The sequence below is a fragment of the Diprion similis genome, chromosome 1 (genome assembly GCF_021155765.1).
Source record: "Diprion similis isolate iyDipSimi1 chromosome 1, iyDipSimi1.1, whole genome shotgun sequence".
Taxonomy (NCBI): domain Eukaryota; kingdom Metazoa; phylum Arthropoda; class Insecta; order Hymenoptera; family Diprionidae; genus Diprion; species Diprion similis.
Window position 1 is genome coordinate 1,467,856 of NC_060105.1, and position 13,967 is coordinate 1,481,822.

Below are 13,967 nucleotides of genomic sequence, written 5' to 3' on the forward strand. Positions count from 1 at the left end.
TCCATGCACGTAGGTGTGCCGCCGTGCGTGCGATCGTGTGCGCAAGTCGTATTCCTTACTATACTCGGCTTACCTACAGGTTATGGGGGTGTGAGTGTGCGACACAAGTAAAGTAGTGCTCGTCGAGGAAACCGTAAGATATAGGCACCTCGGCGGAGAACCAACCGCCTGCTCAACCGTGACTCCGCAGCCAAAGCCAAGCCTATCAATATTTCCTCCTGAAAATCCCCCGTCCTGCCACATCCCCCTTACCTACACAACTCACTACCGCATTTTCGTTGCTGCTTTTCCTTTTCCCGTTTTTTTTCCAACGATCGGTTCAATTTCGCTTCTTTGAAACCTTGCCGAAAGCACTGGCGAACTTTTGGGACGAAGCGATGGTCCGCATTGTTCCATTATGAAAACTGGGAACATTTATACTCAGGATTCTTATTTACTTGGAGAGTTAGCGGTCAATTTTAGATCGGAAATTATATCATCGTTAAGTACTGGAGTCTAATTAACACTTGAACAATATCTAGTCTAGCATCGAAATCGTCTTTAACAAGCTTTGTTAGATTATTTTTTCACAGTCAGGATGGTCAGATTTACGGGAACTGTAAATCGATCGTAGATCTTGTACGAATAATTTATTACCATATCTTGGGCAACAAAACCTCTATAGAAAGATGAGACTCTATCCGTTCGCTGTCCCAACGGAATCTCAACGTACGAGCATCGTGAAACAAAAAGCAGAAAATCGGATAACGTCAGAGCTGACAGAATTCTTGGAAATCTTTCGTCCTGAGAAAACTAGGCACATTGAAGTCTACGTGGAAACTGCAAGTAACGAGCTTCTACTCTCTTTCTATTCCTAGTTTCTTCGAATTTATATGAAAATATTACCGCACTTCGAAATTAACATGAATTATTTCTCGTTCTTCGAAAATCTGTACTAGATATAATGGTCAATCGTTTGGCAGAGAATGTCACCCTGGTGGCAACGACCTCGGTTTCCTACCTAGAAACGGCTAGTTTTCTGTAAAGTAATGCCGCTTCCAATGGAATGATCGGAAAATAGCGCGCGATACCTACTCCGGAAGTCGACATTGGTTCTCGACACTGGAACGGAGGTCGGAAACCATGCGAAAATGTTGACACCGTGTACCCAGAAGGTGTTCGGAGTAGGTACGTAGTTGGAAGGCCAACGGAGCGGGAGAACGATCGTCGAAGCCAGAGGTGGCGTCGGGTCGAACTGAAGGAAGTCGAGCGAGAGGCGTAACAGTTGGTAGAAAATCTGTCGAGCGAAATCTCGCTCTCGGGAATTGTATCAATCCGTCATCGCGTAGATTTTTCTCGGTGTGGATACCCGGAGCGGGACTCTCGACTCTATCTGACGGGTCAATCTGCCGGATGCACAATAAGGGCGGGTCCATTACTTCCATGTCATTTCGCACCCCTGCGAAAACTCCCGCGCAGCCATATGGCCCCGCGCAACGAGGAACGGCCACGCCGACGCCGACGCCGACGCCGACGTCGAGGCCACTTTTGTGCCACTTACTCGACCTCCGCTCTGCTCGAACCCACATATTCCTATCTACCCTCCTCATCTCGCGATTATTAAATTACACCTACATAAATAACCCGAGGAAATACACTCCACCGACTATCGCGACAGGTGTACCAACTGGGTACGTATATCTTCGTCCGATTCTCTGCACCACGTAAGCGTTTTTGATAGGGTAGATGATCGCGGTGCGTTAAAGTAGAATTACTACCCCGCTTGGTGCAGAGAAATTCACAAGTGCGAAAAGCGAAAAAAAAAAAAAAAAAAACTTTTCTAAATGATCAATGGAACGAACCCTTGAGATCGGCACAAGCGTTGACTGTGCAATTGCAGAGTATCCCGGTCGTTCGACTCGTGGAAATGACAAAGAGGGTTTTTGGAGTAACGAGATTTACGTGAGCCGGGTATTCGGGCAGACCTACGAGACGAGGAGGGTGTAGGTGTAGTGGAGAGGGATGAGGATGAGGATGAGGATGGGGATGGGGATGGTGGAAGGGTCGCCATTTGCCTCGGGCGGGTAGACACGACGGCGAGGGACATAATTTTGTTTTACAATATACGGCATAGAGAGACAATATGGTTCCTGGGTGCGGAGGTACGTTAAAGCGGCCATATTTGCGGAGTGTAACCCTCCTCCCTTATTCGCCAAACGCGGGAACGTCGACGGCGGCTGAGGATCCCTACCCGATGGAGGGTGAGGGCGGTTACCACCGGCGCGTATCCATAACGGCCCTTTGTCTGAATAACGCAATTATTACCGCGTTTCATCATACCCTCCAGCCCGAAATTAGCCTCAAACGAAGTTACAATTACGCGCCGTTGGAGGCGGCGGCGGCGGATCCCTTCGGCTCTCTTACACTCGGAGGATCCGAGAGAGCGGACCTGGAAATCGGGAGGAGGGCCGCCGTTGCCCTGGAGACGTCAGAGGACAGACGGAGCCCCGACGGGACCGGAAGCTCGCCCTAATACGGGGACCCTTCTCCACAGCTTCGCGAAAATCCTACCTCGCTAAATTCCATTTTGACTCGACGATGCTGCCGCGGATTCCCGCTACCCATCCATGCTGGGTCCACACTGTGATCAAAGTTTCGGGTGATGATATCGTGATACGTAGGTACGCCCACTCGGCGACCCTCACTTCCGCTGACCTTTTACTCGGTGGCCTCTGCGGTCTTCGAGGACCCCGAAACACGGGAACCGAGTCGTTTCTCAGCGACGCTTTGAAATCAAGAATCTGAGGTTTGAGGACCGATCCGAGGAAACCAAAGAAACCTTCTATACGCATACTCAACTGTTTCGGATATCCGGTTAAACTGCTAAACACGAGAAAAAAAAATGCTCCCCTAAAAATGCAGCTTTCCGACGCGTTTCGATTCAGGTTAAGTAGAATTTGAATTTATGTCGAAGTTTCAACCAAAAAATAATACACCTTTCAGAAAGAGGATCAAATCAATCCGCTGATTACAAAGAAAAAAGAAACACAAGCAATCTAACGAATGATCAGAAGCCTTGCCTCGACTTCGGAGGTGTAAAACTAACTTGGCATGCTTCCCATGAGGAGGGTGCCCCCCGTGGAGGGTTAAAGGGGGGGGGGGGGGGGGCAGGCATGCAGCGTGGAATGATACATCGTAAATCGGGTGAACTGGATGGGACTGCGAGCGGGAAAAGCGTCCTCGTGGCTGTTGACTCGCCGGTGTATTCCGGGGGGCCCCCTGGGCCCTTTGTGCAGACGGGGACACAACGCAAACAAACACGCCGTCCTCTCGACGCCGGCGTGCACAGCATCCGAGCCGACGGTGCGCCGGGACGTCGCGTCAGGGATACTCGGTTAATATAGTCGTCTCTCACTGCGTACCAGCAGCCCCGCTGAACATCGCGGGTAAATGCTGCTCGGGGATCGGGATGCGGCAGCTGCTCCTCTTTGACAATGCGATTCAGGTATATACGCCACGCCGAGATAGGTGTACGTATAATATAATGCACTCCACGCTGCTACCGTACACTATACACACGGCAGTTCATCAAAATGACGAAATGCCTCGGCCACCAGGGGTGCTCTTCGTCCTCGAATACCGTCCACTTCGTGCTTTGTTGTCCACATCCAACAACCAGCCAGCCCAATCCTCGATGGCGTTGCTGCTGCATCGACAAATTATTCACGATACTCGATTACCATGTCATACGTATTACCTGCTTGTACTGTTTCAGGATAAACCGGTTCATTGTTATTAGTAATTTTCACTGGGATATACTATGACTGGTATATAATAGTGAAAAATAATTGCTGAAGTTTCGAGACTTTTGCAAAGATGCACAACTAGACCAGGCATTTCGATTTTCCATCTTGTTTCCTAAACGTTCGTACTTTGCTTGTCGTACCGCTTTTCTTTTTACCCTCACAGAGGGTAAATACAAAAGCATCCGCGTTGATTACAGGAAAATCCGAATTACCGCATGGGGTAAAAAGTAACACAGTGAGAGACCCGACACGGTGGTTTCTGAGTGTCCATGTGTAGTTCTACACAACCATCGCGTCGTACAGGGGCATATATACTGCAGAGCGTGTGTGTAGTACACAAGTAGATGAATTGATACACCGTAACGTTGCCTACTCGCCTAGGTATTATACGTACATGTATACATGTACAACCCAGTCTTGCAGCTAGAGCATTGTGAAACGCCGGTGCACACAATGCCTGAGTAGATATATCCGTATAGGTACAGTGTGACTCCCGAGTATTGTGCGGCTGCTGCACCGGAACGCGACCCTCTTGACTTTGCCGTTTCCCGGTGCACCGGGGCTCAGCCAAACTGAGTGGGGGATACCGAAATCCCTTGTAATCCGTTCTCGAGTGCTGCAGGACGCCGCCTCTTACGGTAATACTCCTAATACCACTCGTAATAGCTCCGTCCCGAAGTGTGAAGCATGAATTTGACAACACCTTATAACCAGGTGTTCCAAACTCGTGGACAATCAAAATTTTAGGCGATATTTTTTCGCTGGTAATTTCCACGCTGGGAGGGGGGGGGGGGGGGGGGGTGAATATGTTCCGTTTGTACAACTTCCACTGGAAGACACGCTGCGTAACGCAATAAAGTTTGCGCCAGAGCTGAGCTGAGCTGAGCTGACGATGAGCTGAACTGAGCCGCAGAGGTAGGCGGGGGCAATTCGTGTGTATAAAGTTTTATTTGCAATAATTTAGCCCAGTAGATATGGGTAGCCTCCCGTTGGTCGGTACAGCTGGCTATGGGTCTGGATTCGCGAATGTATACCTGCACAAGCATGTATAAGGTAGAAGAGAGGTAGGTATAGGTATGTAGATAACCACCACTTCTCTCCATACCCACCACTCGGAATGTAGAAGACCTGGGTCATATATTTGATGGGATACTTGGCATAAAGTTGCGCATAAAAGTAATGCCGACGTTAAAGTTTGCGGTTCCAGACCGGAGCCCCTGCTTGCTTTCCTCCTCTTCGTCTCATTTTCCCCCGCCATATACAAGTTCCGAAACTCAAACGTTATCCACATCCCTAATACCCATAGGTACCGGTAACGCTGTTCCACTCCGACTCCCGATTTCTCCTTCTTTTATTCGCTGATAATGCTCCCGTGATATCTGCTTTCGTGTAAAACTTGAATTATGACAACTTTTCAAAGAGGGCGCCTCCTTTGAACAAGATTTGCTCGAAATAACTCGTTTTATCGGTCACGCATATGCGCAAGATAATTTTATTCCTATTTCAAGTAAAAAAAAAAAAAAAATTTTTTTTTCATCACACCTCCAATAATTTCAGACGATGCAAACGAGTTTCCGACTCTTTTAATGTCGCCTACAGTTTCAGGTGAATCGATAATATGAGAATCCACTCCGGTGAAAAGCCCATCTTTTTTCTAATCAATTTCTCCTTCTTTTGTACTTGGCTCTCACTGAACGAAGAACTTTTTTTTACCGACTTGTACTTACTATAGGTACCTAATGTTACAATTCTCTGCTTATCTCCTTGTTCTTTATCCTCCTTTCCTAGTTTTTCTCGCTCTTATTCTTCTCCGCGAGAGCCACGAGACACTCGAGTTAAGACGCAGGAACGGCGACGTCGGCAGGGGTGGGGGTGGAGAAGGAGGACTCGGGGTAGTTTAGTCGTCGAGTGGCCGTTAGGGAGCGATCGTCCGGCGCCAAGGGAGGCATAGCTTCCACCCACGTGGCGCCTCGCCTCGCTACCCCCATAATTCTACCCCACCTTTCCTCCCCCGACCCCCGGCTGCGCCTCCTTCGAATCTCTGCGTCCTACGACCACCGTTCCTGCCTCTAACATATCCTCAACCTGGCGGCGTTGCACCGCTTCCCTAAATTTATCCTTTACTCTCAAGTTTGTGTCTGGGTGTTGCATTCGTGGGAAGGGTGGTTTATTTGATGGAAAACGTAAATTCGATATGTTGAGTTGACCTGAATATTTATGGGATCAGGAAAACGCTCAGAGCTTCCAGATTTTCTACATAGGATGAAAAAAAACAAAAAAAAAACGGAAATCTATGTCTAAAGATAACTGTAAAGCTGTAAAATTCTGTGAAATTTATTCCAAGATTTGGGATCGTCGTGAAGAAAAAACGAATAGATGGAATTTAAATTCGATGTCGTTCGGATGAAACAGTACGAAACGAAAGAATTTAGACTCGTACGTATTTCATAAAATCTTCCTGATCAATCTCGAGGTGCAGATCTTCATTATCGCGTAAGGTAATTAAAAAGCAATGCCAGAGTTTGGCGTTGTTTGCCCGCCTCTCGAATCCTCGTGTCCTTACGTCACGTGCCATATGTATCCACAGAACCTGGAGCACCTGCAGCGCTCCAATAACGCAAGACTCAAGTGGCGCCCGAGCCACGATCACTGAGGGCATCGCAATTTTGTTAAATCGAAGCCAATCGGGCATGCAGGAGCCGAGGGTCGAGTGTAACGCAAAGAAGACACCGCGGTGATTACCGACGTAGACCGATTTCAAAATCGTCTGGACTCGTGGCTACTGGAGCTGCGGGGGCGAGGGGCGGACCTAGACGCGAGAATCGGGTCTAATCACCCCGAGTTAGCGGAGGTCGAGGTATCCACCCGACTTCCAGAGCTGCCGGGCAACAGGTGTCGCCTGATTGATCACTGCGTCGCCCCCGAGCCGAAACCCAACCCCTGAATTTACTTCACCACGCAGAACCATGCAGAACCCATCGGCTGGTCACGGAGTACCTCCTGAGATCGAGATCGAGATTAAACTAATCGAAATTCCGTATTGGGTGTGAGCCTCGGGCAATTATGTTACCAAGCGATGGTATCACACCAGCGTATGGTAGCTGGGGATGAAGGAAGTAGATAAGGGTACTTTTCATTGAAATCATATACATATTATTTCCACCAATCTGATCGATAAGAAAAATAATAAGTTAATTCCATATCCAATGTTTAGATGGTTTTAAGGTGTCGAAAGACACTTTAAACTAGCTTATCTTCACCGATGAACTATTCGCGGCAAATTGTATGAGGCGGCAGTCGACAGGGAGTCGAGAAAAAAGTGTGACAATCCCGAGGGGATGAGAAATGATAAGTACAATCTGATACCAAGGGCAAACTAGCAAGTAATACAAGCTGTAATATTGGCTGGCTAATCGATGCGGACGTCTAGTAGTTGTCGAGCTGTATGTAAAGGTTCCCCGGGTACCTACGCTACGGTATCGGAGTGTTGTACACGATGCGAGATCGATGCGGATGCACAATACACGTGCGTAAGTAGACGTCTAGGTATCGTGACGTGTATCGCACGAAGAGAGGAAAGGGGCAGAGGGATGATGTAGCACGGTGAATTTGCTGGAGCCAACCGGACCTGGCACCACGCGGTGTTTCGACGCGTGGCAAAACGCGAGTCATCCCGGGTTCCTCGTCTGCGTCCATCCATCCATCCATCCATCCATCCATCCATCCATCCATGCATGGGTGTATCACACAGCCACGGTACCGTCCGTCCCGACATTAACCCGCCCAGAAGGACCTATAATAACATATAATGTACGTGTTGCATACGTCGGCAGAAACCGGGACCGCCTACGAGAGCGACCCTCCTAATCGTAATTAATCACTCGATAACCGAGGATCCACTCGACCGGTGAAAACAATGAGTAGCCACCGCCATGCCGCTCTGGTTTTTGACTTTCGGTAGTCAATCGCTGCGTGCGGCCTTTTTTCTTCTATCGTATATCTCTTCGCTGATTTTTTACTAATCGCAATTCTTTTTCTGGTTATTCTTTTCCAGAATCGTGAGGAACAAGGCCGCCGAGAAGGCGAAACACGCCCACCAACAGCAGCAGGCCCAGCAGCAAGGACAACCTCAGGGTCAACCTGGGTCTGGCGGTTCTGTATCCGTCATCACCCACGCCCCGGCCAATGCTGCCGGACACCCTGCCGCCACTGCCCCCAACGCCTACAGCATCAGCGGCATCCTCGGCATCCCAGCTCACCATCAGGACCCCAATGGAAATAGCATAAAGCGGAAACGCACCGACGATGGTAAGACAAATTTATTGTGCTCTTTGCTGCATGCAGGGTAGAGAATTTCAAGCGTCCTTTTATGTTATGAGACATGGCCAAGCTCCGAACACGTAAAAAAGCTTCACTTTATTGTATTCTTGAAATCTTCAACAATCTCAAGCGAAATCAGATGTATCCGTTTGTAGAGTCGACTCTTGCGCTACTATGCAACTTTTGTCGCAATCATCAGTAGAGAAAACAATGCTTTTCGCCAGAAACAAGGCGGTTATTATACAGCCGTACTTTGTTGCAAACTTTTGGTAATAGAGTGTCTAACGGTAGGCGGAGGCGGATGTCAAGGGGTTTGCAGACCGAGGAGCTCGTTGCTCTGATACAAATTAAATCTATAACAACGGGAACGAAGAGAGAGTGTGAGTGAGGTCTGTAAAAGTGACTTACGCAAGCGCGAAAAGACGAGAAAGCAAAAAGCGACAAAGAGACGTTGAGAAGGAAAGAGGGGAGGGGCGGGGGGGGGGGGGGGGGGGTGAATCGAGAGGGAGGAAGAGGTTCGACTATATAACTGCAACAATGGCGTATTATTCCGGGTAAAAAGACCGTAGTGCGGTAATAATCGGGCTTTGTTTCGCAACAGCGATGTCGACGATGGCGTTTGTGGCGTTATACATAGGTATAGGTGTGTGCGATTATCGACACGAATTTCTAATTCGCGCTCGGCCCGCCGGGCTATCGGTCAAATGTCAACGGGCCCGACGCACGTGCCGCCATTCATTCCTACGTCACGTGGCGTGAGTATAACGCGTTTGAAATATTTCTGACACGTGCAGGACGACGAAGGAGGTGGACTCCGGGCCCCGGCGCCCCGCTCATCCGCCCCTGCAAAACCGTATCGAATACTCCAGGCGGTCGACTTCAGGGTTCTTCCCTTCTCCAATTTTTTTTTTTTTTTTTTTTTTTTTTCTGCACAGAATTTTATTTCTCTTCAATTTCTCAGCAGATGTTGGACAATCGAAAGAATTTAAAAAAACAAAAAAAAACAAATGAATACGCAAGATAGAACAAAAATTGCTATAACAACAGTGGCGCCTTGTATACGTAGTTCTGAGTCGAAGAGAGGAACTCGATTACACCCAGGCGACTGCAAAGTGGCGAGTAGGTTCTGCGGCGAAAGCACTCAATGCCCTGGTGACGAGCGTCGGGGCGAGCGTATCGGATTATAAACTTCAAAGACCGCGGTCGGTTCTAATTCAAACGGACGGTGGGTGCATTAGCGCTCATCAGAGTCGACGCCTGCGTCATCGTCGTCGCGGTGTCGTCGTTTTCATATTTGGATAAAATCCCCAGCGACGCCCTCGAGGCACATATATTGCACACGGTTATCTTTTAACGTCCCTTGAACGTCACTGAGATTATTCTGCTTATATTATATGTATGTGCGGAATTTCTTAAGCCTTTGATCACATGCAAATCAATTATGTAGGTACCTACTTTGCACTGAAAACGGATTTTTTCCGAAAACGTATAGCAAACTCCAGATGAAAGGTATTATATAATTTCTATTATAGATATATTATTTATATTATATATATATATATATTTACTGATAATTGTGCAGATGAGGGAGAATAATATCGGTGTTAAATTGATTAAATAGTAGAATATAATTGAGTTGATTTGTGGTCCATATTTGAAAGTCGAATCAATGTTTTTAGTACATCTGCCCCGTCCCTTCACGGGTGAGATTTTGTCCTGTCAGGGTATTTCGAGAGCGTGTGCGTGTCGGACCAACACGTTGACGTTGGTATATTACAGTGGTCGAGGGGTGGGTACGTAGTCGGGGGCCGGATTCATCCCAAAGTCCATTATTACCCTTGTATTGTATCGCTCGACATTGACTCAATTGCTTTCGAATAACGCATGGGAAACTCCCGGGGCCCTTTCAAACCTATGATCGAATTATTCAATTTACCGCTCCTTTCAAGGAGACGTTAACTTTTCTGCCTTATACCTCTGGCCTCGCTAGTTTCTTTTCCGGATACCCTCGATTTTTCCTTATTTCTAACCCCCGTCGTCATCCGGACAACGGATACTTACCAGAAGTAGGAGGAGAAGCGCTTCGACGTATCCGCTCACAGTGTCAAAGGTGCAACGTCGTGACCCTGAAGAGCCTTGTTTTCCTCAACTTCTTTAATTTATCGTACCTACCGATCCGTTGACCGTGAAATACAAAAGCAGATATCTCGGACCTCGATCGTGCAGGAATTTGTCCTCGTCCAAAACCACCCCCAGCTTCTCGAGAGGAAAGCGAAAAAAGAAAGAAGGGGCGAATGCGCGTTCAATTACAACGACAATTAATCCAAACGATTCAATCGTAAAGTCGAAATTCAACGACCGTCGGTCGGTCAGCTGGCCGGTCCGCCTGGGGCGACGGGTTGGATTTTAACTCGAAAACGGATTTTATGGCGGTCATCCCGACCCAGGGTGAATCCCGTACCTACTGCCGCCATCAGCAGCGGGTTTCTGAGTGGTAGTGGCAGCGTGGCAGCGGTGTAAAACACGGGGGTTGTGTCGGCGAACTTTGGCCAGGCGATGGTGTAAAATCCATGCGTGTGAGGCCGGCGAACGCACACGCAGCCGACGACCCGGTGGACAATCGCGGCTATGGAGCGACTTGACAGGGTGGACGGGATTTAACGAGCCCTCTGCTCGACGCTCATCCCCGGACCCCGGGCCCCGACGGACCGGTCATTTAATTATTCGAGATACTCGAGCCCCCCGCCCCTCGGATCCACTGTATTCCCAAACGAACCCCGAGCAGCCCCGAGAGCCGGCGTTGTTCGTCGTCGGATGTAGGCTGCACTCGCTGATAATAAAGATGTGTGGACGTATAATGGAGTCGAAATTGTTTCTCTATATCCATCAATGCCCGCGGCGATGCTGCACCGGCGATGCCGCTGCCATCCAGGCACGTGCGCAACTTGCTCGATCCGACGACTCGACAGATTCAATTTAAATCCCACGTTTGATTTGTGTCTTTACCTGTCGCCCAGGTGACGTACATCTACCTGCCATACAGGGCCGTTACGGAAATTCATATACATACATATATCGTCGTTCGAATCTACCGGGCAAAAATTTCCGTTTGGATAAATTTATGCGCTCTTGGAGTGGATTCAAGTTTTCTCAAATTATAGAACTCACCGGTTTGAACTAGAAAGTTTACCGCCGCTTACAGGCAAGTTTTCCTTCTAATTAGACCTGAATCGCCCTGTATTCGACGCTAGAAATCCACCGACTCGAACTTGGCATCGTTCGCTCATTTTACAGAACAATCCGGGGTGAACGCTGCTCTTGGCGAAATCGATAAGTGTCACTGTACTCGATCCAAGACCGTTCCGTGAAACAGTATAACTATACACCTGTGTTTCAGGTATGTGGGCATGTAAGATTGCGCTACGTAGTAAAAAAGATAAATACAATGTACCTACATCGATACGGCCGAAGAACAGGTTCGAGAAAATTGCTGAACATTCGATAGCTTTGGGATTACCGAGTAAAGCACCAGGGGACATTGAAATCATATTTTACTCTTCTAGAATCGCCGAATGTTTGAATACAAGAAAAAAAAAAAAAAGGAAAAAAATGGTATTCCGGCAATCGAAACCAGGATCGATCTTTCAATGGAACGAAAACGAGTCTTTCAATCGCATCCTGGAAATTCTTCAGTCCGTGGATGGGGGGCGTCATAACAGTTAACGACCCTACCTGCGATAGAGGCCAGGCGCAAAAAAGCACATCGGAGATAGAATGAAAAAAAAAAAAACGTATGGATAGTTCCGGCATCGATGAAGCGAGTAGAATCTCAACATTATAACTATTCGTGGCGTGTTTAACGGGGGCTTAGTTTGGTGTAAAACATTTACCGAGCGCGAGGGAGGCGTCATTTTCTCATCGTAAACCACGATATATAATAAATATGCGATAGATGTGTAGTAAATCTTTTTCCCGGATGCGGAGCGGGCGGCTGTGTAGCGGCGACGGCAAATATGTCCGAGGTATAATAGGCACGTCCTGCCTGCATGCCTTCTCTGTACTTGAGATGCTGCACCGCTCGGCCTCGAGCTTTTTACCCATATAATACCCACGGAACGGCCTATTATTTGTATCTCTCTGTACCGTTACACCCCCGCTTTATCTGTCCGCAGACGATAATCGCGACCTGAGCGATCACCCTGAGGACGACTTGAAGAGACAACGAAATAGCTACAACGGAGATCAGCTCTACTCCAACGTAAGTCGACCATTGGTTCTACCATCAGTTCAAAGATGAGGGAAGCAATCGAGCTTTCTGCTGCATTTTCTTCGTCACGGTCAAGCCACGATTGTTCAATGTTGTTTCATCCCCCTTTCTTTGTTCCTCTTTGACGCAGCTATGGTCGAGTAAATGGAGTATCAAGGACGAGCATAAGCTCCTCAGTGAACTTGGCGGCGGCGGAGGAGGAGGCGGAGGAGGTGGAGGAGGGGGCGGCGGCGGGGGCGGTGGGGCGAACGGGGGTGGCGGCGGTGCTCCGGGGTACTACGAACACGGGGGATTCCCCGGGTCCGCCGTGGCCACCTCCACCGAACTCTACGACTCCCTCGGCTCCATCGGAACGATGACGCAGGCGCAGACACCCCATCTTTATACCCCGCCCATAGGGGGTACCATAGGTGAGCTTCACCCTCTGTTTGGCCTTAGCTTTTTCTTCCCCTATCGCTACCTTTTTCATATCGTGTTTATCTCCTTCTATATATTCTGCACTCTGCTCTGCCTCTTGATTATACATATTATATATTGCACCTTTGCTCCTCGTCACTGCTCGCCGATTCCCGGCTGTGCAATGATTGCGAAAAGTGCACGTCTGTTTTTCACTGTATATAATTTACGTAGGTGTAGTAGTATTGCTTTAGTGTATGTGAGCTTTTTTACTCTTTTATCAAACACGAGTAAATCTATAGATGCAACGACGTTTCGCTATGGCTTTTTGTGTTTATGCTATATGTTATTGCGTGTTTCTAAACGATGCATGATGGCGGTGGCAGGCAGGGGTTAAAGGACGGGTTCGCGGTGGTTGGGACCATGGAAATCTCGAAATTTGGCTGATTATCATTCCTGAAAATTGGAGAGAAAAGCGTAGTATTTCTAGTCGTGAAAAAACCGCGCGATCGACGTCGCTAAACATTTCCACCTCGCCTTGAATCACGCGTGTATTTCCTCCGTACCGAACTGTACAACAATAACTTTCGATAATGGATTGCGTCAAATGTCACTCAGACACATGACTCTTGCACTGTGCCAGAGATCGGAGAATAATAACCTAACCATGGGTTGGGGTGGCCGAATCGAACCCCATTCGAGGGGACCACGTGCAACAACAACCCTCAGTCCTGACGTCGGAAGCTATCAAAAACCCTTTCGGGGTTTTCGCAAATCGGCGAAAGTAACTCGCTCTCCCGTTTGTGGGGTGAAATAAAATTGAGAAAAATAAAGAACGAGTAAAGGCAAGGCGAGGTCAATCATCGACGTCGGTAACGCGAACTGCTCAATGAACATTTTTGAGGGATGACTAAACGGGGAAAAACCTTGGGGGATTTTTCGAAAGCAGGTGGTACCTTGACGCCCCTCGCCCCGTTGACGATGCAGGAACTTAAATTAAGCCAAACTCTGGACCCGGCTAACATGTCGCCTTACCATACCACAGGTGAGTTCACGTTCACGTTTAAATATGTAGAAAAATTCGCGGTTACAAGTCGACTCTGCGTGTCACTGAGAACGCGGCGAAATCGACGTCGAAAAAACAACCCTGATGCAAAAACTTCGATAACACCGCCAGTTGGTCGAAGATCGTCACAGGA

At 48.2% G+C, this 13,967-nt stretch overlaps 1 protein-coding gene across 3 annotated transcripts in view; it reads left to right on the forward strand.

The window, feature by feature from the left end:
- LOC124406721 (paired box protein Pax-8) overlaps positions 1-13,967 on the forward strand; it is a 75,634-nt gene that overhangs the window by 58,167 nt on the left and 3,500 nt on the right. For all 3 annotated transcript variants that reach the window (XM_046882271.1, XM_046882281.1, XM_046882289.1), the window contains 4 exons: positions 7,840-8,093; positions 12,278-12,363; positions 12,503-12,782; positions 13,715-13,813. In XM_046882271.1, the coding sequence (XP_046738227.1) occupies positions 7,840-8,093; positions 12,278-12,363; positions 12,503-12,782; positions 13,715-13,813 (719 nt within the window). The remainder of the gene's footprint in view (positions 1-7,839; positions 8,094-12,277; positions 12,364-12,502; positions 12,783-13,714; positions 13,814-13,967) is intronic.